This window comes from Ptychodera flava, chromosome 13 (genome assembly GCF_041260155.1).
Source record: "Ptychodera flava strain L36383 chromosome 13, AS_Pfla_20210202, whole genome shotgun sequence".
In the NCBI taxonomy this organism is placed as follows: Eukaryota; Metazoa; Hemichordata; class Enteropneusta; family Ptychoderidae; genus Ptychodera; species Ptychodera flava.
Genome location: NC_091940.1, coordinates 3,545,477 through 3,569,797, shown reverse-complemented (window position 1 = coordinate 3,569,797; position 24,321 = coordinate 3,545,477). Strand labels below are relative to the sequence as shown.

Genomic DNA, 24,321 nt, shown 5'->3' with positions numbered 1-24,321 from the left:
TCATGAGAAACAGGTGAACAAAGGGTCACTGACAGGTGTAGCTTGGCTATAACTCTTCCCATAATTAAATTATCAGAGCCATATGCAATACACCATCAAAATGGCCAGTTGTTGCAGTACTGTAGCTGGAGGTTTTGCCTGGTGTTGTGGTTGGACTGATTTTACTGTCTAACCCACAACCCCAAGCAAAACCTCAAGCTACTGTACTATACAACAGTGGTTTTGACAAGGGCGGTACCCTAGTAAATGTTACCCGGGTTACACAGTCATTTTACTGGGGTTCCCCTTGATATATCAATGCAATGCAATCACATTAGGGGACAGCAGCAATGTTACCGGGGTCCTCAAATCATTTACTGACATTCCCCAACCTTAGCAAAAACACTGTACAGCAACATGTCCAGCAGCTACATCCTAGCAAATATGTGCAACTAGTTACCTACTTCTACTGGTCTATTACTTCCTTAAACCAGTTGACTCCATAATGGCATAAACTGGTACATCACACCATATACCTAGTACAACTACATGTACAAGAAGAAATCCTGACCCTATCGTTTTAAAACATTGTGATTTACATGTTATAAATTAACCAGCGAAAGCACTGAACAAGTGTTTAAATTACTCAAAATACACCCTTGACCTTATTTTATTAAGCGTCGTAAGTTTTGGCATGGAGAACGTCGACAAGATCACTGTCTCTGTGAAAAAAACAATGATCAGCCGCTGAGCAGGTTAAAATTACCTGGGCCTTCATTACAATAATACACAAAGCCTCAATTCAGTTCTCCCTTGTTGGTCACTGATTCCAGCACCGGGTAATTTTTCGAAGAAGAATGATAAAAGTACGTCATTATAGAGAGAAACAGGGTGTTCTTTACAGTAGACGAGCGAACGCCCCTCTCGAATCAAGCGAGGCCTTCTGTTTTCACCTGTACAAACTTGTGCACATAATCAGAGCTGACTAACGCTCGGGATCATCGATTTAGTGTATCCCTGACCCAGTCAAAATATTCTATGATGAAAATGTTCATTTCGTAATATTACAATTTTGACAGAATTTTCACTTACGCAGCTGTGGTGACGAATCTTTTTCTTGTCTCTCAAAATTACCGGGATTGGAAAAATAATCTCTCAGTCGGGGCAGTTCTCGCCCACTCTCTACAAGCTCCGTGTGCAGCTCAAGTGCTGTCAAAATGAAGTGGTCTTTCAGAAGTTTGGTAGCAACTTGATCCAAAGAAACAAGTTCATCGTGTGCCTCAGTGGTCTTAGTAACACTTTCTACTCTGTCCTCTGGAATTGAATCTGCAATTTCAGTAATACTATCCTCGATTTGCTCTATGTCTGACAAAAACGGATTGTTGTAGTCATCCGCCATATTTGATAATAGGTGGTCACGTGGGTAATTTTCCTCCAAAGACCGAACTTCATAACTGAAGGCCATTACAATTTCTTTATTTCAAGCTCAAACAAAATATAAGTAATAAAATAAGACAAGGGATGTCGAAAGCTGACAAAAATCGTCCATTTTATGTTTACTTTTTAACATCAACAGAGAAATGTTCATATGTATTTTTCACCGCTGGGGGCGTTCTGCAGCAGCCATCTTGAGAGAAGAAGTGACCCGTGTTTGTGTTGTGTGTATTTGCAGTCTGATGGGAGAAATTTCATCCTATCATTCGCTGAGGTAGGAAATATTTCACTCCTGGCGTCCAATTTTCTATAGTGTGAGTCTTATTTGGATGATCGGCTTTACCGACATTTTGTAGTAAATGTTACTCTAAGAGTCTAAGAACACTGAGCTAATGGGACCAGACGGCCTTGCGAAAAGCAGGCAGACGACAAAATGTTGTCTGACCTGTCACTTCCGCAATGTTGATTTTTGCATATCATATTAGTTGAATTCTGGCCTGCTTCAAATTTCTTCGAAATAAATTGTCATTAATAACCAGATGTTTCCAATACAGCGTTCAGATTCTATGCTGTCTACCTCTCTTTTCAAAAAAATTGAGGATGAGGGAGTGTTCATTTTTTTAATTTCAAAGGGATCCCCGGGAGACCTTTGGTTTTGTGCGGTTCGTTTTTTCGATGATATACACCCGAAGAGTCTTTGGGGAAACACTCGCCACCGAGAAACAATTTTTGTCTCTAGTGCATGCCAAAATTGTCAACAGTATATCATTGGACACCACACGTCACATGTACAGGTAGTGTTGGCAAGTTTAACAATACGCATTTTGAAATGATTTGGGAAGTATAAAAAAACACTTTTTATAAACAGAAAAGTTGTGAGGGAGTATATTAACTGCTAAAAAAATTGAACAAGACAGGTAATATTGAGACAGAGCAAGAGATCCAAAGAGCGAAAACAATAAAAGGATGAGCATCATGATTGGTTAGATTATTTTTGAATTCAAATCTTGGGAAACTTCAAAATTAGATTGAAAGAGTAACATTTTGATAAACAGTTTCCCCTGTCAAAAAAAAAAAGAGAAACTGGAAAAATGAAGAGAAAAAATCATAACACTGTGCTTTCCATCGGTTCATATCCAAACCATTTGGAACTCAGGTTCAAATGTAGTTCATGATTTCATGTTCATGTACTAAAACTGCAAGTTTATTTCTTGAATGATGTGTCAAACACAGAGCTTGTCGTCAGTTGCATGTAATCATACAAAAAGAATGCACAGAGGACATCATAATGTTTTGGGCCATACTTGTACACTGTCATACGTACATCTCAAGTGTACATATAAGGGAGAGTACATGTCAAGCCAAGAAGCCCTAATCACAATGATGTTGTGTAATTTTACCCAAACAATAATTACCAACAATGATACCAATTGAGTCTTGATATTAGACATTTAGTTTTGAAAAGCTATATTGAAGACACATTTTATAACATAACCTGAATTCCATGATCTCCACCATAATTGTCATCTGGAAAAGTAAGAAATACCTAAGAAATCACTATGACAGGGACCAGAGGCACTTTTGTTAAACTGAAGTTTCTGAGAGTAAACCTTCTCCAGAATGACAGTGATACATACTTTGATATTGCAAAAAGGACTTTACCTCTGATGGCATATTTTACCAATTAAGATAGAATAGAATTTGCCTCGGGAACAGATAGTCAGACTCAAACAAAGCACTTCTAGATCTGTAATTTTTACTGTTATTTGAGCAATAATGTACCCCCTCCAGGCCAATAATGGATGAAAGCAAACTTTGCACAACATAATGTACAAGGCGCAGTCGAGTACAACATGGAGTGCAAAATTTGCTTGAATCCATTATTGGCCAGGACAGGGTACATTATTGCGATTATTTTGTAGCTTTGGCAATGCAAGCTAATTTGTAGATGTAGAAAACATCTAGGGCCAAAGTGCTGGATAATTGGATACATTATCAGTAATAATTTTAGGGTATGACATCACAAAATTCACTGGTATTGACAAAGTTATAATATAATTTGATTTTAAGGAAAGGGAATGAAAACCTGGGACAAGTAGATAATCAATCAGTTTTCATCACTCACAAAATGAAACAAACAGTATGTTCACTGTGGTAAACCAAAAGTAAAGAATGACATTTCTTACAGTAATTCACCATTCATGTAAAGCTACAGCTCTGCTAAATTTTAAAAAATGTATCAGATATTTTGACAAATGATCATTTAGCAAGTAATTGATTCTATATATCATTCTTATCTACTTTCAGAGAAAATGAACTGGCAGCTGATAGTTGCTGGTTTCGTTGTTCACTTAGTTTTCTTCTATTCCATATTTGATATATATTTTACATCTCCATTGGTTCATGGCATGTCACCCCATTCGACAACACTTTCTCCCCCAGCCAAGAGGCTGGTGCTGTTTGTGGCTGATGGCCTCAGAGCAGATACATTGTTTGAGCTTGATGAACAAGGAGAGACAAGATCGCCATATCTAAGGCAAGCATTTCATTCTTTTAAATAATGGCTTTTAAACGATTGTACTTATAAACTATCTTTTCATTTTACACCAAGGAGGACCTGGTAGAGAATTTATGTGTAGCTCCCTTCAACATTCTGATCGGGAATATATGGAATCAGAAAGAATAGAATCTGATGAATATTTGAGGAAAATATCTGTTTTTCTCAAATACGTTTTTCATATGTGGAAGCCACATTCTTGACCTACATATTAAAATGCAATTTTTCATTTTGAGATAAAAGGTTGAAATCTGAAATATGTCTAGTCATTCACATCAGCTGTCAATTAATTAAAAACAATCATAAGTTTAGATGAGATATTTCAAAAGTGTTGACAGTATGTTTGATCTATTGAATGGGTCTCTTTAGGAAAAGACAGAATTTGGATGCGTTATTCAAATTAAGCTGTATGCTGCTAAATTTGTGTCAATTGTGATTTCAATCATCAGAGAAGTAAGTACATATAATGAACAGACTGACAGCCCCTTTCTGTTATAATTAGAAAAAAAGAATGGATATAAAAGAATTAGATATATGGTAATGTTTAATCTCATACAAACTGAAGCCATGGAAATGTACCCACACTGTATTATAGCAGTACACTATACTCTGAATCTTTATGGTCAAAAAATTTCCTCTTCAGAAATATCATGTTGAATGAAGGCACATGGGGTGTTTCACATACCAGAGTACCAACAGAATCAAGACCAGGACATGTTGCCCTGATTGCTGGTTTCTATGAAGATGTCAGTGCAGTTGCAAAGGGTTTGTATGATTCAAAGTGTTAGTCTTACAAACCAGACTGATCAAATGGAATTATTTTAAGCCTTCCACCCTAATTTCCTGTATAGAGGTTATCTGACCTGAGGAAAACAAATGGAGATATCAAAGACGTTTGGGTAAAAGGGTTAAAGATCAGAAATATTTTAACAACTTCCTTAATGAAATATTTCATTGACGACATCAAATGCTTGCCTGAATATTTTCATTGAGACTTTTTTATGCTCAGCTTATGATAACACTTTCACAGGATGGAAAGAAAACCCTGTTGAATTTGATTCAGTCTTCAACCAAAGTAGATATACCTGGTCATGGGGTAGTCCTGACATCCTTCCAATGTTTGCCAAAGGTAAGACCACTTGACTTTGTACAACACAGAAAGTAAAGAACTTTCATTTCTTTGACACACCTTTGGTAATTGATGGTTTGAATATTTGAAAGCAAATCCAAGAAGAAAATTACACTTAAACTCTGAGCCAGGATAACATAAAACCTGATTAGCCCACGTCCTATATAGAGCACCTTTGGGATCTTTCAGAGGCAAAATTACCAAAGTTGGCACACCGATTACCCATAATTACTTGATGCAAAATTTACTGTCAAGTAACACTCATACATCTTGACAAGCTGAGTTGAAGTCTGAGAGGCATATAGACAAAATATACAAGTCTGAAATATCGCACAGTACTCGAGATATCCCATGATTCATTCTGATTTGTACCATTGCAGATTCCTTGAAGTGAAGTCTGCCATGTCTCCAATGTGTAAAATAATTCAGGACCAGTTGTATAAATTTTGAAAACATAATTTGAAGCACACAATTCTTCTGTTGAAAAAAGGAAGGAGCATATTTGTGAAATGTTACAACAGTTGCATCCAAAGCAATACAAAATACTTTAAATAAAGAAAAGTAGAGAGGCTAGTTGCACCTGTTATGTTAAACCAAAGGATAGTTACTTTTCCGTATAGATATGACAAAAGAAATAAATTTTGCACTTTAACCTTTTCTAGAAATTGACCACCATATTTGGTCATAGCTTGCTTAACAAAACTAAGGCATTTGAAGTACCAGCAGGCCGACTGTTGGACCTGAAAAAATAAATAAATTTCTCCTCAGATTCACTGCTTCTAGTTTAGCCAAATTAAACATTTTTTTAAAAATTATGGCTAAAATGTACTTCCTCATTGCAATTATTGTTGTGCTATTGGTTAGTCTCTCAAGCTTTCGCATTATTTGGACTTAAAGTGAGACATTCACACGGAGTCCTTGCAGAACAACTGTCACCAATTTGAATAGAATAAGTATTTTTATTTTTAACAATGCAACAGGATTCCACTTTCAGCAGTAATATTCCGGTTTCATGAAGGTTATATTAGTGCATCATGAGTATTAATTTGATCACCAGAATTCAACATGATGGCCACCAATTAGTTTCAAAGAAGTCATTCAACATTAGCCCAGATGATACATTAAGGGATTTGTTCATTAAGGTACTTCTACGTGATAAAAATACACTGGTTTGTACTAGAAATGAAGAGAAAATGCATGGTTGATTCAGTGTCAAAGCTTGGTTTAAGGTTTCCTACTGCAGCAAATTCAACATGAAGTTTGTTATATTCAATGTGTTTCTCTGGCAGTGTGTGCAGTCATTCAAAGATTGGATGAATGAATATGGAAAAAAGCTCAAATGTTAAACCCAAACTGAGGACATTAAAGGGACAATGCTACAATTGCTAAGTTTTAAGGCATTTTTGTAGTGTATATTTTTAGCTTTTTCTTCAGCGAGCATGTTGAAATATTCACATAATGTTTGTATATGTAATGCCTCTTTTATGATGGACAGTTTGTAACATCTAGACTCCACTCATGAAAAAACCAAACAAATTTCCTCATAGCCTCCATAACTTTGCTAATCCAATGAACAATAATTTTCCTCTCTTGCATAAGGGTTATTTATGGAAATATAGAAGGGTTTATGATAACATGAAACTGTACTTCTCCAAGACATTAAATGATTATTCAGATGCTTTAATTTTACAGTTAATATGTGGAACAGAAAAAAGTTATTAAAAAGGTAACTTTCAATGGTGTACATCAGAGACAAATGGTAGGTAATTTCTGTATTGTTTATACGATTCCATCATCTTTTCAAACAGGTGCAACTGGTGATCATGTTTTTATGAAAACTTACCCAGCTGAAAGTGAAGATTTTGCTGGTAGTGACCTAAGTAAACTGGATACCTGGGTATTTGATGAAGTTCAAGTAAGCATTTCTAAAATATTTCTATAGACGTAACTAACTCTGGCCTACACCTGAAATATTATGCTTCAACAAGGTATTGATATAATATCAAGTATGTGAGTATGTAAACAGTTTCCTGAGCTATGGTTTGCATTTACATAGGAATACTTGCAAACCAACATCTGCGCTTACATTGTCAGATTAAAAATACTTTTGAGCACCAGTTTTAAGTTTTTGAAGGCAGAACTAGTGGCCCGTCTTTAGATATTTTGTTTTTACTCCAAAAGGTAAAGTATGGAAAATATAACAGAAACATCAGAAAAATACTTTGCATGGTCTTTCATTTTAAAAGTATAATTTTATTAATATGAAGTCTCATCTCCATACAACAAGATGATAGGAAGACGTCACAATTAAATTGGCCTTTGGATTGGGTTGATTGAAATGTCAAGCATTTAAAACCACTCGGAAAAATTAGAAAGGGCAGCGTATTTAGCTCAAGTGAGAACACATCCAGATTTTGTGACTGGTCTGAGAGGAATATTAAATATCAGTGAAATATCATCAGGTCACAAAGCTTGAGTACACAGTAAGTGTTTTCACTCAGTGATCGTGAATTTACCAACAGTTCTCTTTGATTTGTGCACTAAGACATTGTTTGCCATACAGGCTCATTCAATTTATTTCTGAACAATTCATAACTTAAAATTTGATTTCAAGATCACTTGTTAAAAATGTGCTCCCAATTATCGATTATGACACAAATTCAAGAACAAATTAAAAGCCAATGTTTGAAGGTGCTAGAATTATACTTTTCAACAGGACAAGGTTAAGTTATCAGCAACTGAGATGGTCTAATTATACCACCTGTCTCACTGTAATTTTCCCTTGTCATGGACACTAAAACAAAATTATGTTCCTTTCTTTTGCCAACATACAACTTCTTCACTTAGTTTCTTAGGAAATATTCTGCACAACTGTCAAAAATATCTGTTGACACAATTACAAAGTTGCTATCTCAACTGCTCTCAGAATTTTGAAATATGCACCAGACAGTTCTGTTTACAGATGAAATATGCTTTAGTTCAATAAGTGTTTTTGCAGTGTGTACAAATCAGGAATAATTGTTGGTTACATTACATATTGTGGAGTTTTGGGGTCAAGAGTAGTTTTAGTAATTCATTAGATGTCAGACAGGTTTAATAGGAGACTAATTGTATATTTATACCTGCCTCAGACCTGTATTACAATGTAAATGGTACACAACTACTGATATAGCAGCAATACTATACAAATAATACAAAATTGTTAGCAATATATAAGGCAGTCTAACTTTTTTGTTTATTAACATATTGCAGCAATGTTGACTGAGAGAGTCTTGATGTAGAACACATCTTTTATTAATATTATTTCCATTGTTGGGCTACACTACTTTATGAAAGGGGTTTGGAAATGTTCAGTGAGGAGAATTTCAATATTAAGCTTCAGTTCAAGCAGAGATTATCATTATTGTGAAGATCTGTCACCAGAGGTTTTCATAATTTTTAGGGTGTTTCAAATATGTTAGGCAAAACTGTTGTTGTAAACCATAGCAACAAGAGGAAATTGGTATTTTTCACTGTTTGCAATTACATGAACCTTTCAAGTCCATTGAACATCACCTTTAACTTATTGTAATTCACTTCCTGCTTCCAATCAGCTGTTCACTGTACTGTTACAGTGCCCAAGCAGCCTTGTAGAGTAATTATTTCCAATGCATCCATGAATGCATTCTGGATATTCTAGTAGTACTGGTGAAGTCATCTTAATACTGCAAGGAATATATGTCCTTAGACATTCCCCATGTGGCATTTACTATATCAGAAAGGAGGGACAAAGTATGTGAAGAGATTATAACACAATGGTAACTTGAATTTTATTGAAGATGCACTTAATTACAAAAAATTCAAAGGTATTTATATGGTCAAGTCATATTTTTTTCACTTGCTTTCCTGAATCATGTGAATGTGTGATAAACAACTTGATGAAGACTTAAAGTTGACTTTCTGAGGAATTATTATATTCCATAACACTAAGAAACACCACAGATTATCATTGCTCATTCAGAATCACTTTACAAATTGAGAAAAAATATGCATTCCTCTTTTATTTATTTTCAGTCATTATGTTGCATTTGAGTGATTGTTGTGCTTTATGTAGTTTCACTGTCAAGGTTAGTAAAGTTCATCAGGAAAATCGGTGTACAGTGATGTTGCCATGGTGCACAGTATGTGCAGATTACAGAAATATTGTGCCATTCTGATGTAGTACACACAGATTTTCAATTTATATGTTTATTCCTTGTAAGATTATGCTTTATTAAAATGCAGTGACCAAAAACTGAAAGTAAATACGAAGAGGTTTACCAGTTCTGTTGGCTTAGCTGTTTTTTTGTTTCAGTAAACATCCCAGGACTGCTGTAACTAGTAATAGTGAAAATAAATTCCATATTTTAACATGTGAAATACAGGTTTATATCAATTGTGGTCTCTGAATAATAGGAGAATGTTATTATAGACATAGCATGTATAACATACTATTTACAAAGTTATGATAATGGTTGATGTAGTACTCACAATGTTACAGTCCAGGTAACGATTGTATAATCCTTAATCATTGTGTATATTTAGATGACTATAGGCTGCAGACAGAAGTTTTGACTGTACACTGTTATCTGTTGATTGTGAAAATTTCCCTGGTCCTTTGGGTTGTAGCTGCAAATCAGCTGTTGTTTTCAAATTTGAAGCAATGACTCTCAAATTTAGCACAGGTTCAGTGGACAGACTACAATCATGATATTAAGTGACTTAACATAGTGGTAATGTTTGCTTTGGAAAGAAAACAGTAATAGAGGAAATTATAGAAACAGCTAGCAGAGGCAGTAGAGGCAGTACAATCATATGTCTACAGGTGTAATTCTATTAGAGCTTATGTCTTGCTTTCCTTATGTCCACAAATGTACCCACTTGATGATGTCATGCCTTCAACTCTGATGCTTGTTGGTGCCCATGCACCCAACAAATAACATGTGCCGCTCTCATTGTATCATTGTATGTATTAAAATGAAAAGTTCACATTAGGGACACAAACCCATGAACATGTGGTGCACAGTATATTCAGTATGCAAATTCTGTAAAAGAATTAATTATTCACTTGGAGATAATATATCTCTTTATTGCTGACAGAAGAAATCTGCTTATTAAATTCTGGTGAAAATGTTAAATAACAGTAGATTTTATTGTTTTATTAACAAAATAAGTGAATGTAAATCTCATTGAAAATGTCTAAAGCATCCATATAGTGAAATTAAATCCTTACAGTCAATGATTTTTCAGTACCTTATCTCAGTAACAAGTGTAACACAACGGCAGATACCATGGAATCCTTATGAAAAGCTGTTGTATCTTTCACTTGCAGACATTTCTACAAGAGGCAAAGAAGAATCAGACGGTGACAGCTCAACTAAATTCAAACAAAATTGTATTATTCCTGCATTTGCTGGGAATTGATACAAATGGCCATGCGCATAAACCATATTCTGAAGAATACAAAGAAAATGTCAAGATAGTAGATAGAGGTGTAGAGGAAACTGTACAGCTGATTGAAGAATTCTTTGACAATGATGGCAAAACAGCATATGTATATACAGCAGACCATGGCATGACAAACTGGGGTAAGTTCAAAAATTTCAGGTATTACAGTTGTATTGATTTTATATATATTATACGGATACAAGTTCAGACTAGATATCTTTGACTTCATAAATTTATTTTTAACAGTAATTATTTTGTATTGAATTCAGCAAACAGATTCCATTTTGATTTATCATATTATTACAAAAACTGATCATTTATGCTTTTAATATCACTGTTGTTATTCCAGGTTCCCATGGTGCTGGTCATCCACAAGAAACTCTTACACCATTGGTGGTCTGGGGTGCTGGTGTCAATAAAGCACAAGCAGGAACACCAGATGACTATGAAGATGGCTTTCAAATAGGTAGACATTGAACAGTATTTTGAAATACAAACTGAATTAATTTCAGATTTTCAGTTTAAAAATTGGGTGCAGTATTCATCTTTTTACTCCAAGGTCATACAGGACTAATGGGACTCTGCATATGGTATCCAAGAGTCATGAGAGAAGATCGAATGTTCCTTCAAATTGTTCTCTTGGGTACAAACTGTAATATTTAAACTGCATAGTTGTTTTTACTGCTGGAAAAAAGCATATTATTTAGATATGTCCTACATATGATAGGACCATCACATCACTTTAATTCGCTTTTATCACACATTGTTTTGCATAAATTTAATAATGATGTTGGACCAACATGTTTATTCCCCTAACTCCAATGTACACAAGGAAAGGTTTACATATTTCACCTTTTTTATATATTCATCAAAACTGAGTATACATGTACCGTATATATATCTGAATTAAGCTTTTGTACATGCATTTGTAATTTGTAGTTGACCAAAATTACAACCAAAATTAAGTAAAACCTTGCTTATTGTCATAGAATAACTTCTCAAATAATGATTATATTCTGAGAAAATGTCTTGACTTTTCAGGCTGGAAGCTATCACATACAAAGAGATGTGACGTAAATCAGGCAGATATAGCTCCTTTGATGGCTTCACTGATTGGTGTTCCCTTTCCACTCAACTCTGTCGGTGTCTTACCCTTGGACTATCTGGATAACAGTCATCAATACAAGGCTGAAAGTTTACTGACAAATGCCTTGCAGTTAGTTTCACAATATGAGGTATGCACTCCATAATGTACACGGCAAAGCTAAGTTCAATATTGGGTTTCACAGAAATCAAAATGAAAAGTTGCTAATTTGTTTAACTGGACCATTGTACAAGTTTAATTTCCAAGCTGCTTGATGGCATTTGTATATTTGATTGAATCATTTTCGCAAGTTTCATTTCCCAGTCATTTGATGGCTTTCACATTTCAAAAATATGTAGTCACTCTGAGATGCTGGTTGACAAGATAGCAGTCTGCTTAACACAAATTAATTTGATACTTTTCTTCACAGATAAAAGAATCTCACATGAAGGACACTACACTGTCAGTATTTTTCACTCCTTTCACGTCTCTATTACCAAGTGAAAGGTCAAATTTCTTCAGAAAAATTAGAGACCTGATAAACAAACAGGAGTATCAAAGTGCTGTAAGTAGAAAATTCAGTTTGTGATTGGAGATAAGGAAGCATTGTGAATTCATTGTGTATCTGATATTCTGGTATTCTCTTTTTGCATCTACCATTTATCAATATGCCCTTTGAACAGGGAAGAAAAACTCATAGGTGGTTTGTTTTCTAACTCCCTTTTTCCACTCTTCAAGATCAAATGAAATTAATTTCTGTGGTGAAGTAGACAAGAAAGGAAAATGCATGAAATGTTGCACACTGTTTTTTTTGGACTATTTGAATCAGAAATTATTATACTGTCTCAATGCCAGGCAAATTTAGGACTGCAAAGAAATGCAGATTATCAAAGAAGTCAAACTTTATGTGAAAGTTGCCTGTAAAGTGAACTTTTACTGAAGTGCAACAATAATCATAGTACTGGATCTCAAAGAAATATTGGGAAATACTATGGGAATTAGAAAAAGATTGTAAGTTTGAATAAACATCATTCTTGTATTAAAATTAAAGAAGAATGTCAATGTGTGTATATTCCTTTCCATTCACTTTCAATATTTTGCATTTTATCTTATCACATCTTGATTTTTTACTTACAGATAAACAATTATTCTCAGTTGTTGCTCAATTATATTTGTGAAGTTAATAAACAGTTCTGACTATGAGGTTTTCTATGCAATTTCATCGGTCCATTTTATGAGCACTTCATTGTTATCTTACTCACATGTAGTACATTTATTGATGTTTTTTATACTTTTTGTGTATTTCTTTTCAGATATTACTCACTAAACAGTTGATGGACTATGCTCTTGATGGTCTAAACTACTACCAAAAATATGACCGATTTTTTCTAGGGTAAGTTTAATGGATCACAGGCTGTTTAAACTCTGATATTATTTTATTATATTAGAATTTTCACAAACAAACCATTTGTGACTTGATCTATCATTTCAACCCCTGCATATTAACCAATGGTTTTGCAACCATCTGCAGACTGGGAAATAACTGCCTGCCTGCCTTCCTACCAAGGGCAGGTAACTATTTTGCTGAGCAAGGGAAATTTTATTCTTAAATGCCAAATGAGCTGGTGGAAATGATTTCCAATTTTTGGATTGGTTACATCAGAGATGAAATGTACTTGGTATACTATATGTGAAACATGGTGAACTACTCTGAAGAACATTACTTACTGTCAATTAATCATAGCTTTGGGCATTGTAGTAAAAGCAAGATTCATACTGTAAATTTGCATTCTATATTCCATATTTCAGCTTGAAAGATGTTTGATTCTATCAATTCAACTTCTATTCCTATTGTAGAACAAGCATCGTCTTAGGTTATTTTGGATGGATGGCTTACATTCTGCAGATTTTGCTTAGGAGTCATACAAGTATCACCAGCCATCGTCCAAAATGTCTCAACATTGATAATTCTGGATGTGCAAATACACAGAACATAAATATTATCTTCACAATTATTGGAGGAACTGTCTTCATTCTTCTCACTCTACAAAGATCACCAGCAATGTACTACATATACTGTCTATTGCCAGTGGTATTATGGAATCATGCTGCCAAACAGTGAGTACTCCATACATTTTCCTTCTTTTGATATATTTGTCTTAGTCTGTCATAGATAATTAATGAACCTGCATACTTAGAATCAACACTCAGATTATTATTGGATGTGTCATATTCTTCTGCATTACTCAAGGGTCATTTATGTGTTACGATCTTTGCCCATATTGCAGTATTTCAAATGTCTTCCTCAGTTGAGATAACATTGCTGCAAAGAACTTGCTCTGTGATTTATCAAGAGCTTTGTCCAAAGAAGTGTTGTGTAATGTTACAGAGAGAGAGAGAAAGACAGACAGACAGACAGACAGACAGACAGACAGACATTGTAAATATAACACATTTTGTTTTAGACAAGTTTTGGGTAAGACTCACTAAAATACTGGTCGGATATTCTATGATTATTTCCAAAGAAGTGAGTTTTCATGATTACAGTGTTTTAAGATTGATTACGCCATATAAACCCATGTCATGCAACATCATAAATATGATGATTATGTTTGAAGCAATATAGTTTCATTTTAGCAAGGCAAAAGCTTGGAAATTTATGTACATACTACGATGGCTAAACAAGGGTATGGTCTGTATATACATGTAATTGGTTTTACTTTGATGAACTTTTCAAACTACTCTGAAGGTATGCTTTTTCTGGATAATTATAAAACTTGCCACAAATTAGTAGAATATTTTGTTGATTTTAGTCACAAGATTGTCACACGACTGGTCAGGTGACCTAAGATGGCCTCCACAACTGATTCTTTGAAACAAAACAAAGGTCTAGCCAATTTATTTACCAAAAAGCTACACAAATTGCCACCTTATAATTTTAATGAAGTCTGTACACTTTCAATATTTACTGTAACTTTTATTAAAATTATTTTCAAAGTTATTAGATGCATGAAATGAGTAATATAATTAGCTTATTAACCCTTTGAACCTGGCTCGGACATAAATGTCCGATGACGTCATAGAGTACAAGGGGGTCAGGGTGCAAAGGGTTAACATAAATACACACCTGACCACACCAAGTAAGTATCCTAATACCTACTTTGGCCTTTTGGTCGTGGTACCATTATTCTGAGATAAGGCTTTTAGTCCAAACTTCCAGGTCATTTTTATTTCAGAATAATATTAATACATTTGTATACTGTTTGTAGTGTTAGTAGAATGTAGGATAGCAAGAATGTTGCTCTTTGCTCATTGGAAAAAAGTATTCGAGTGACTTTTTACATCTTTGTTCTGATTGGCCATTTTATGTCAGGTGGTATCTTTACATATTTGCACTGATTGGCCAGAAGTAGCAAAGCTATCTCTCTTTTGTACTTACCATGGAGTCATTTTGGAGATATTTTAATCAGCAGTTACAATGTTTTCACAAGTGCACAAAATCAAGAAACACCACCAGTCAGTCTATCAGTTCTGTATATTATATTAAGCTTTAGGCAAGACAAATTTGACAAACTGCAAGAACAAGGGCAGAAATAAAAATCTCAAAACATGTTGCCATGTTTCCTTTAAAATTGAAAATAAAAACATTAATACAGATATATCTTGATAAGAAACCTTATATATGTAAAGCATTAACTATGTAGCAATATATGTGTTAATAAATTTGAACCAATTGTCAGGTTCATAAAAGTTCTTTGTCTGATTTACCAAAGAAGAAAATGCTAATTGGAAAATGATACTACTGCAACTGTGATATATCAATGGATGATATCAAAATATTAATGTGCAGCATTAGCTAGACCAGCACATTTAGTGTCCTGCCATTTAAAATGATAAAAGATTTTATTACAGAATTATTGTCCATTTATACTTTGGTAATTATGACTAATACCTGATATTTTCTGTCTCTTACTTGTTACCATCTCACCAGGTAGAGTTTCAGTCAAATCTAACCCTTTGTCACTTAAAACTGCATTACCTGTAAATTTAAACATTTTGTTGCATTGAACAAATTTGCATCAGTTATGCAAGAAAAGAAAATGCTTGACATATAAAGGTTTCTTTTTCCATAGGTATTGTTACAATTAGGCTTGCCAGTTTCATATTTAAAAAACAGTATCTGTGAAATGTTTGACCCTGAGTTTCTGTCAGAGAAAGAATTAATGCATAATAACTTAGTAATGATTGGTCTCTTGTTATCTGTGAGACAAATTAGGATATCAGTTATGATAACTCATGGTAGCTTGTCCATCTTTATTTCAGGTACCATGTAATTTCTGATGTCATCAGTTACATCTCCAAAAACCTGTGGGGTTTCAAGCTTATTGGGTGTGGCTTTCTTATGGCAGCTGCAGTGGAAATCCTTGTCCTCAGTTTCTTTCACAGAGAATTGCTGTCGGTTGGTTTACTTGGAATTGGGGTCTTTCCTATGCTGACATCACTCAGGAAGTCAGACAAGGTAAGAGACAGAGAGACAATAACTGTTTACAGTCAAGTCAGAGATCATCATCATATTGTTTTAGATTTTTTCCTTCAAGTTCAAATAGCCAAAGAATGCCATTGTAGTCATTTCATCCATGGTCACTCTATCAATTCGCTGTAACAATCTTTGTAATGTAGACTATGATATTACTGGAAATATTTTGAATTTGCAACATAGTTTTCAAAGACCTGACTTTCAACATTCCTACCAAGGACATGACTGCATTGAAATGCCCATGGAGTAAACTTGAAAGTTTATTAATATTATGATGCTGTGTGGGTAGATATCTCTTACTAAACATGAAACTAGAAAGAAAAATCTCTCTTATTTCACTGATATCCACATATACCTTTATTCAATGATGACATTCTCATCAATATTGTGTGAGAAGGAAAAGTACATGAAGAGTCAGGTCTTTGAAAACTGTGTTGCAAATTCACAATATTTAGTCTACATTACAAAGATTGTTACAGCAAATTGATAGAGTGACCATGGATGAAATGACTACAATGGCATTCTTCAGCCATTTGAACTTGAAGGAAAAATCTAAAACAATATGATGATCTCTGACTGGACTGTTAGTACACAATGCAATCCTAAAAATTTCCTAGTTTATTGTAAATCTGAAATTTTACAATTAAAGTTTTAAATTGACTATTGATCCAGCATTATTAGTAACATTTTATAGACCAATATCACATTTGACCCAAAGTGTTCTACCCTTCCCGTGTCAATTTGCCATCAAAATGACATGTACCTCAGAAAGAAGTGACAAAAGTCGTCAATAAGGAACTTTGTCATCTGTCAATGGTATGATGCAATAAGATTTTTAGCTCATATTTGGTATGTATATAAATACCAAAAAGAGCTTATATGGTGAGTTTGTGGCATCTGTATGTCTGTACCGGTATGTATGTATGTGGGCATGTATGTGTGGATGTATGTCCGTCACACGCAAAGGATAGAAACAACTCTCATTGTTGATCTTTGGTACCCATACTGGTATGACCCAATTCTGATCAAATGTGAGCGACACCGTATAATTGCAATAAGATTTATGTCTTTTGTTGAGAGTTTTCCCTTTTATACTAGTCATTTAATCTGTAGTTCTAATATAACTTTTTCTCTTGATGTTAAATCAATGTGTCAGAATGCAAACAGCTCGTCTGATCTCTCCCCCAACTACTGATACAACTTAAGGACTGTCTCTCTGAGACATCTTTCTGGTGCATTTCATTAATAAGTGAATGTGAAATACAGAGAATGAAATATTTGTTTTTTGTGTGTTTATAATTTCTTTTTTCAGGTCACTGTTTTCTGTTGGCTGATAATATGCATTATAGTTGCTGTTTTCCCATTACTTCCGGTGGTAGGAAGAGAATCAGATATCAATTTAGTGTGAGTATGCCATTTATATCCATTGTAACATCAGTTGTTTCAAATGATAGACAAAAAGCAAACTTAGTTTATTCAAGTTTAGTGATTTCAAATGTTTATTGACCCTTCATTCATCACAACATGTTTAAGTGTGATCATTATTACATCATACATGTGATATCTGCCCCGTGAGTACGGCCATGCAGTGACAGTAGTTTCATTGCAGACATTGCTTGCTTTTATGTACTGCATCAACAGGTGTTTTCCAGAATAACTGCATATTATCCTATAATTGCAACCATTATTTTGAAGTTCTACGTTATTCACCGTCAAGGAGAGCTAAAACTTTTAAAAATTGCACCGAAAGTTTTCTTCAAGTCAGTAAATTTGTCATGGCTGCAAAAATAGTCAACCAGTTTTGTGATTATATACAAGATTATCACCTACATTACCAGTCCCACTGTGTTTGCTCTCCCCAATTGATTCTAAAATACACAGTGTAATCACTTCAAGTCTTATAACATTTTCAACAATATTTACTGCCTTTGGGAAGTGAAAATTTGTGGGATTTCGTTATGTTTTCTTTGGTAGTATAACATGACAATAGGACTAAGTCAACAAAGGATGAGGTTGCAGTATAACATATTCATATCATTATCAAGGGATGGGAGCTAAACAGTGGACTAGTATTGCTGGTACAGTAACCTTTGGCTGCACATCATTCTAGCCTTACAAAATGGCATGTATGATCAGCAGAACCTAAGCACCTCCCTTTTATATCTGTATGGGTTACAGAACTATTATTGCCCATGATGCATTCTATGCTGCTGTATATGAAAAGAAGATGCAAGTCAGTTTACCATTCTAGTCAATAAACTATACCTCTCTAAACTCAGACTGATATCAAGGGGTATATTTTCTTGAACTACCGAAGACTCATGGATCTATGGTCTTGAAATATCTAAATCAGGTTAACAAGTTCCAAAACCTGCTACCTTTAAGGGTGAGTAGGTGTTGTACAAGGAGAGATTGTTACATTCTCTGGTATTTCAAAATCCTACAAATTTGCCCAGTAAGGTAAAGAATTCTGTAAAACATGTACACTGTAGACTATACCTTGCAAATGTTCTGTGTCATAAAATCAGTGATTATGATATTTTGATGATACTAAATCTCTACACAAAGTTATAAGTTCCCAGATCTTGTCTTCCAGTTTTAACAAATATATTATACTGTTATCAATCAGTGTTAATTCTAGGATGCACCATTGTGCACTTTGTGCAATAAAATCTCAGCTGGCCCTCATTTCACCCTTTGATGTGCCACTCAGGGCATATCTTTCTCTGAATGATTCCCGCAGATTTTATGCAGTTCATTTGTGCGCGTAGTGAAGTTGGGCTCCCCAAGGGATCATCACCTGAGTCATACTTATAGTATGACATGCAAAACGATTCAGTTGTTGACCTTTGCAATTTCAATACCCAGTACAGCATATACGGTGGCGTGAAGGAAGCTTGGTAGAGTGGACTAATGTAGGGCCAATGGTGCATTGGAGCCATGTGGATGTGGTCGATGGATGTAAACAACAGCAGTAACCACTGTAATGGTGAAACTTAAGCAGCCACTGTCAGATTTTTTAACGCCAGTTGTTGGTGAAACCCCTTTTGTAGACAAAGATAATGAGGTAGGCCCTTCAAATGAAGTGTCTGCAATGTCTCCCGTCAATACAATGTTGAACACAGCACGAAGGGAAGCATCCAGGTGATCATTGTGAACAGCAACAATTTAGGCTGGACATCAGGTACCAGGATAGGAGTAGGATAGGATCTCTTGTATTGTCCTTTTCTTGACTTGACAGACCAAAAAATTTAAGGGTTTGGGATAGGAGTCTGTTTCATATGCCCTGAAAAATGGATAAATACGAAAACACCCTATATTTCCATCTGCTCAATTGTTCCTATTCATATAAACAAGATACTGATGAGAATTTGTAAAGTTTGTTAAAAGGGAAAAGTAGTTACATGTACAGTTGAATCTTTGATAATGTTACTGGTATGCATTATATTGGTGGCTGTCACGGCTCCATGACATCTTGGTTAGTCAGACTGCATCGATTATTATACTACTTGTGTAGTTTCTGAATGAGTTTGTATTGTATATTTCCTTGCACCTCACATAGGATATATACCAGGCCTACACCTAGTATAGAGCTGTCTTGCCATAAATGCTATAAATTACGGTCAATTCTTATTTGCCATCTTTTTTCCACATCTTATAAGTTTACAAAGAAGGCATTCTTGGAAATGAGTCGTTTCAAATACATTGATTTTGTAAATCTCTGTGATCCTTCTTTAGTCTGTCCACTCCTAATTCCCTTTAAACAAGTTCGAAGTCACCATTTACAGCAATGGGTTTTGGCTGAACAGTGGTGGTTAAAGGGTTAAAGAAGAGGTAAATATTGTAGGAAAATGTAGACTATATTTGTAACCCAAAAGTTTTGATCACATTAGGAGTAAAAGTTAGCGTCCCTGCCATTACCTCATTGAATTAGGTCAGAGCAATGCTTCATTAATGACTCCATTTATGCAGGCATTGTTGCAGCATTGCCATCAAAAATAATTAAGTCCTTTAAATATTATCATCCTTTTCACATGGCTATAATGCAACTATTAGTTCTCTGTGATGGTCCAACTCATTGCTGTTAACAATAAATGCCTCACGGACCTGGTAATGTTCTACCTTGAATGGATGTGATTCTTGGACTACCGGTAGTTTTGTTGTCATATTGAACCATATCTCATACGTCTGAGATGATTGTAAAATTCAGGACTGTATAACATTCAGTGAACCTTGTATTATGTGTGTAAATTATTGAAATGGCCAGGCAAAATTTTAGAACAAAGATACCCTAAATTAGCACAGGACTTTTTTCAGTGGGAACAATCAACATTTTGCAGCTCAATCGTTATATTCAACTTGGTATTCTATCATAGAACCAGTAATTTTTAACATAATTGACAAATGCAATATAGACTAACACTTTAATTTGTGATTGATAATGACATTGAAGACAAAAGGATCTATTTCATTTCTACTCATCACCAGCGATGTTAACAAAGCATTTTTTATTGCAACATGCATGCATTATTAACAACAATTGTTTGATAATTTGACAGAGGACTATTGTCATTGTCTATAAAATTTTGGTATGGTCAGTGTCCCCTCAAGCTACATGGGACTATTCAACAAAGAGGAAATTAAAAATAATAGAGAACTATCACATGTCTTCATAGCAAAAGATCTAAAGAGAGAACAATACTGTAAACATATGTGGCATTATGGATAGCAGATAGAGAAATAGGTAATCTACTTTTGATTTGAAAGGATATTTAACAGACTGGATGGTATCGATAAATTTGTCTTTCACAAAAGGCTAACATGACCTTCTGTAACTCAGTTTAAGTCAAAAAAACCATAGCTGTTGCTTATCTGCAGAAAAAGTTTATAGATTATTTTGCTTACACAATGTATTTCTATGAGCCTTTGAAATTGCTGTTCCTCTGCGCATGTTTCATATACTATAGAAGTATTCCTAGTCAATATCCATGTTGGATGCTGACTACTTGATGTTCCCAGTAAAATACAGCAGTTTGCAAGATAGTACACAAGATTATACCTGTATCAGTGATTAGGTGTAGTAGGATGTCCTCTATATAAATTATCTTATCCTATTGATTGTCTTTCTGATGTAGCTACTATACATAGACATAAAAGATAATCAAGAGATTTGTCTTATCATGTCCAAAGCTTACAACCAAAGCAAAACAGAATTTGAAACCTTTATAAGATTGACCCATCAGATTAAAGTAAATGATCACTGCATGGCTGCATGTAAATATCACGGAGTACATTTATACCCCTCCCACGAAGGCATACCATTTTTACGCTGTTTTAAACCATGTGATCATACTTAGGTCTGGTATGCATGATTGCTCCCATCAATACCCTCCCTACCAACGATCATGGCAAATACCAGTATCTTTACTTGCACCATCTTTTTATTCATGAAAGCAAACAGATTGTCAAAGCAAGAACAGAATATGAGGGTTCTTAAATTTAGGCATATTAGATAAACAAAGGAAACCTCAAATATTTTCACTTTTCAGAAATCGAGCATAAGAACAGTAGTTAAAAACAATATAACCTAAATGTGAGCATATTAATATTCTGAAAACTTTGGATTTTTGCATACCTCTACAACCAGCTAATTACTGGTTATCACTAGTCATTACACTGAAAGTGAAAAAAAAGGTGTTACTACATTTAGTCTCATGAAGTAACAGGGTATGAAAAGATTGATTATGTTGATTTTGATGGTACTAGGATAATAGTACCACCTGGATATGGATTGAACCAGTTTGTGTTAGGACAGATGGTAGTAGAATGACAATACCATTTAGATTAAACCTAGCTGTTTGTGTAATGGAGGTAGCAGAGAATGCCATTTCACTTCTCAATACACAGAAAGTGAATACATTGGGTACATTGGTGCATAATTACTCTAAAATTAAATCAACCTCTGAATCATATGAGATAAACCCTTCAAATACAATTTATTCACATTTTTATGTATGGAAATATTTATGACTAGCTACTCATTCTTTGTATTACTATTTTCCATCTTTTCCAAGGTGTTGCAGTTTGAAAAGCTTTCATCAACTTATAAGTGATTGATGCACACTCGTAATGAGATGTAAACAATCATATTTGCCAGGTGAATTTACAAAAACCTGCCACGATTTGATGGTTTTAGAAATCCACAACAGTTGCAGGAAGTGGATTTTCAACACAGGATTTAGAAATATGTAATTAAAAAGACTTTAACAAATGTTAGTCATAAAAAACTCACTTTTTTCGGTAGATACCAAAGCAATCCAGATCATTCAGCTGCTTCCGGTAGATGACATATCCACTATATTTTTTTTGTGAAGCTGTGGTACATAGTTTGCCCTCAGGTATTACTTTCCTACTAATACTGGGGACAAAAAAAATTACACATCCTGCAGAAAAGCCACTTGTTATTTCTTTTATGTATCAGTAGGACCGGCTGTCAATTTGGTAAAAGCTCCCATTTTAGACAAATGATTGATGTCAAGATCAACTGCCATTGTACAATCAATATCATATTAACCTACCTCCTTCCACTCATTTGGGATTGTTTTGATCACTATTAACAGTCTAGTGTTCAATTATTTTCGAAATTTCATATCTTGACAGAGTAAGATTACCATTTGTTAAAATAAGCCAAAACCAATGAAATAATATACGGTCTCCTGGTTTGTAATTTCTTACCAGATATTTAAAACATAGACCGACAGATTAGATTCTTTACATCCATCCATCTGGGGCCATTTTCTCAGGCTTACATGTACTGTTTTATTTAAAACTTTGGCACAATGACAAGACATGATGACATATGCAAATTTATTTTGATATAGTTTGACTAACAGGTGGCCAGTTTTGAAGACTTTTCACCCTGAACACCAGGTTGACACTCCATGAAGGCCTTACATCGGTACTCTACATATATATTACTTATTTATTGAGTGAGTTATCTGATCCAGTATGCCACTTGAATGACAAAAGTACTGTAAGTTACATACAGAAAAGTCTTTTCAAGCATGTAATCCAATGAGGTAAAATTACTTCAAAAGTTGCTATCCGATACAGGAATACAAGCTGATTTCTGTGAAGTTGTCACAAGAGTTATGTCGCAAATGTGGTACACGTTTTGGTCATTTTCTTAAAATCTGGTGAATGTCTGATATTTAAGCAATAAACTACATTCAGCAACAGTATAACGCAAGATTTTGACCAGTTCAAGACATAAATATGCACTAAGCGATAGCAAGTGCATATATGGAGTAGACTGGTCAAAATAGAGTGGTATACCCATTACTGGGGTGGTCTATTGCTATTATATCATATATTAAAATAGAAATTCTGGTGTGAAATGTCAAAAAGAGAATTTTTCAGTAGCTGAAAGCTTGTTCTGTGCCAGTCGTTATATATTGCAAATATAGCACGGTTATTTTCATGTTTCGACCAATCAAATCGCAGAATTTGTGCCATCAAGATAGTGGTATGATATAATTACAGTTGACTGATCCAGAGGTACAATAAATTCATCATACTTTAGGTCCCCTGACAACACAAAGTCCGGAAATGGACATGCTATTTTTACAACAGATATAGTACCCTATTTAAGAGACTAATTACACACATATTCCCTGGTTTGAAAAGTTAAATAAATGGCAGGTTGGAAGAGAGCTGGTTTGCAAATCACTTTGTTGATTGATATTTGTTTCAGTCTTACACAGCTGGCTAAGGAATAATTGCAAATGTAATTGGTTAAGTATGGTACTCTTTCTAAGCCAAAGAGTCAAGGCTGAATGATATCAATTACAGCTATAAGAATGAGTGAAATTTAGTGTGACTTATCCATGTAATACTCGCAAGCAAAAATGCTTATGAAAGACGGACTGATGTTTGAATGTAAATTGTTCAAGTTGGAGAATCTTTGTTCTACAATTTGTACTCAAGTAAAATACGGTTTTAAATATAGTCTCTATGGTAATATGCATCATATGAAATAACAGTACAGATGAAATAACAATACATATGTGTATAAGTCATTATTAGGAGTAGGCCACATGGAACCAATAATAGACACAGATATACCATAGAACTTG

The 24,321-nt window shown here is 34.5% G+C and overlaps 2 protein-coding genes across 4 annotated transcripts in view; one reads left to right on the top strand and one right to left on the bottom strand.

Moving 5' to 3' along the window:
• Positions 1-1,384, bottom strand: part of LOC139147121 (RAB11-binding protein RELCH homolog) — a 43,457-nt gene extending 42,073 nt beyond the window's left edge. For both annotated transcript variants that reach the window (XM_070718024.1, XM_070718025.1), the window contains exon 1: positions 1,072-1,384. In XM_070718024.1, the coding sequence (XP_070574125.1) occupies positions 1,072-1,378 (307 nt within the window). In that variant the 5' untranslated portion in view covers positions 1,379-1,384. The remainder of the gene's footprint in view (positions 1-1,071) is intronic.
• A 171-nt stretch (positions 1,385-1,555) lies between these two features.
• Positions 1,556-24,321, top strand: part of LOC139147120 (GPI ethanolamine phosphate transferase 1-like) — a 55,509-nt gene continuing 32,743 nt past the window's right edge. The window contains exons 1-13 of one of the 2 annotated variants that reach the window (XM_070718023.1): positions 1,556-1,687; positions 3,721-3,949; positions 4,614-4,735; positions 5,001-5,099; positions 6,908-7,014; positions 10,450-10,705; positions 10,915-11,031; positions 11,607-11,800; positions 12,080-12,214; positions 12,963-13,042; positions 13,507-13,767; positions 15,973-16,168; positions 17,499-17,590. In XM_070718023.1, the coding sequence (XP_070574124.1) occupies positions 3,726-3,949; positions 4,614-4,735; positions 5,001-5,099; positions 6,908-7,014; positions 10,450-10,705; positions 10,915-11,031; positions 11,607-11,800; positions 12,080-12,214; positions 12,963-13,042; positions 13,507-13,767; positions 15,973-16,168; positions 17,499-17,590 (1,883 nt within the window). In that variant the 5' untranslated portion in view covers positions 1,556-1,687; positions 3,721-3,725. The remainder of the gene's footprint in view (positions 1,688-3,720; positions 3,950-4,613; positions 4,736-5,000; positions 5,100-6,907; positions 7,015-10,449; positions 10,706-10,914; positions 11,032-11,606; positions 11,801-12,079; positions 12,215-12,962; positions 13,043-13,506; positions 13,768-15,972; positions 16,169-17,498; positions 17,591-24,321) is intronic. The other variant, XR_011555652.1, reaches the window with a different exon arrangement.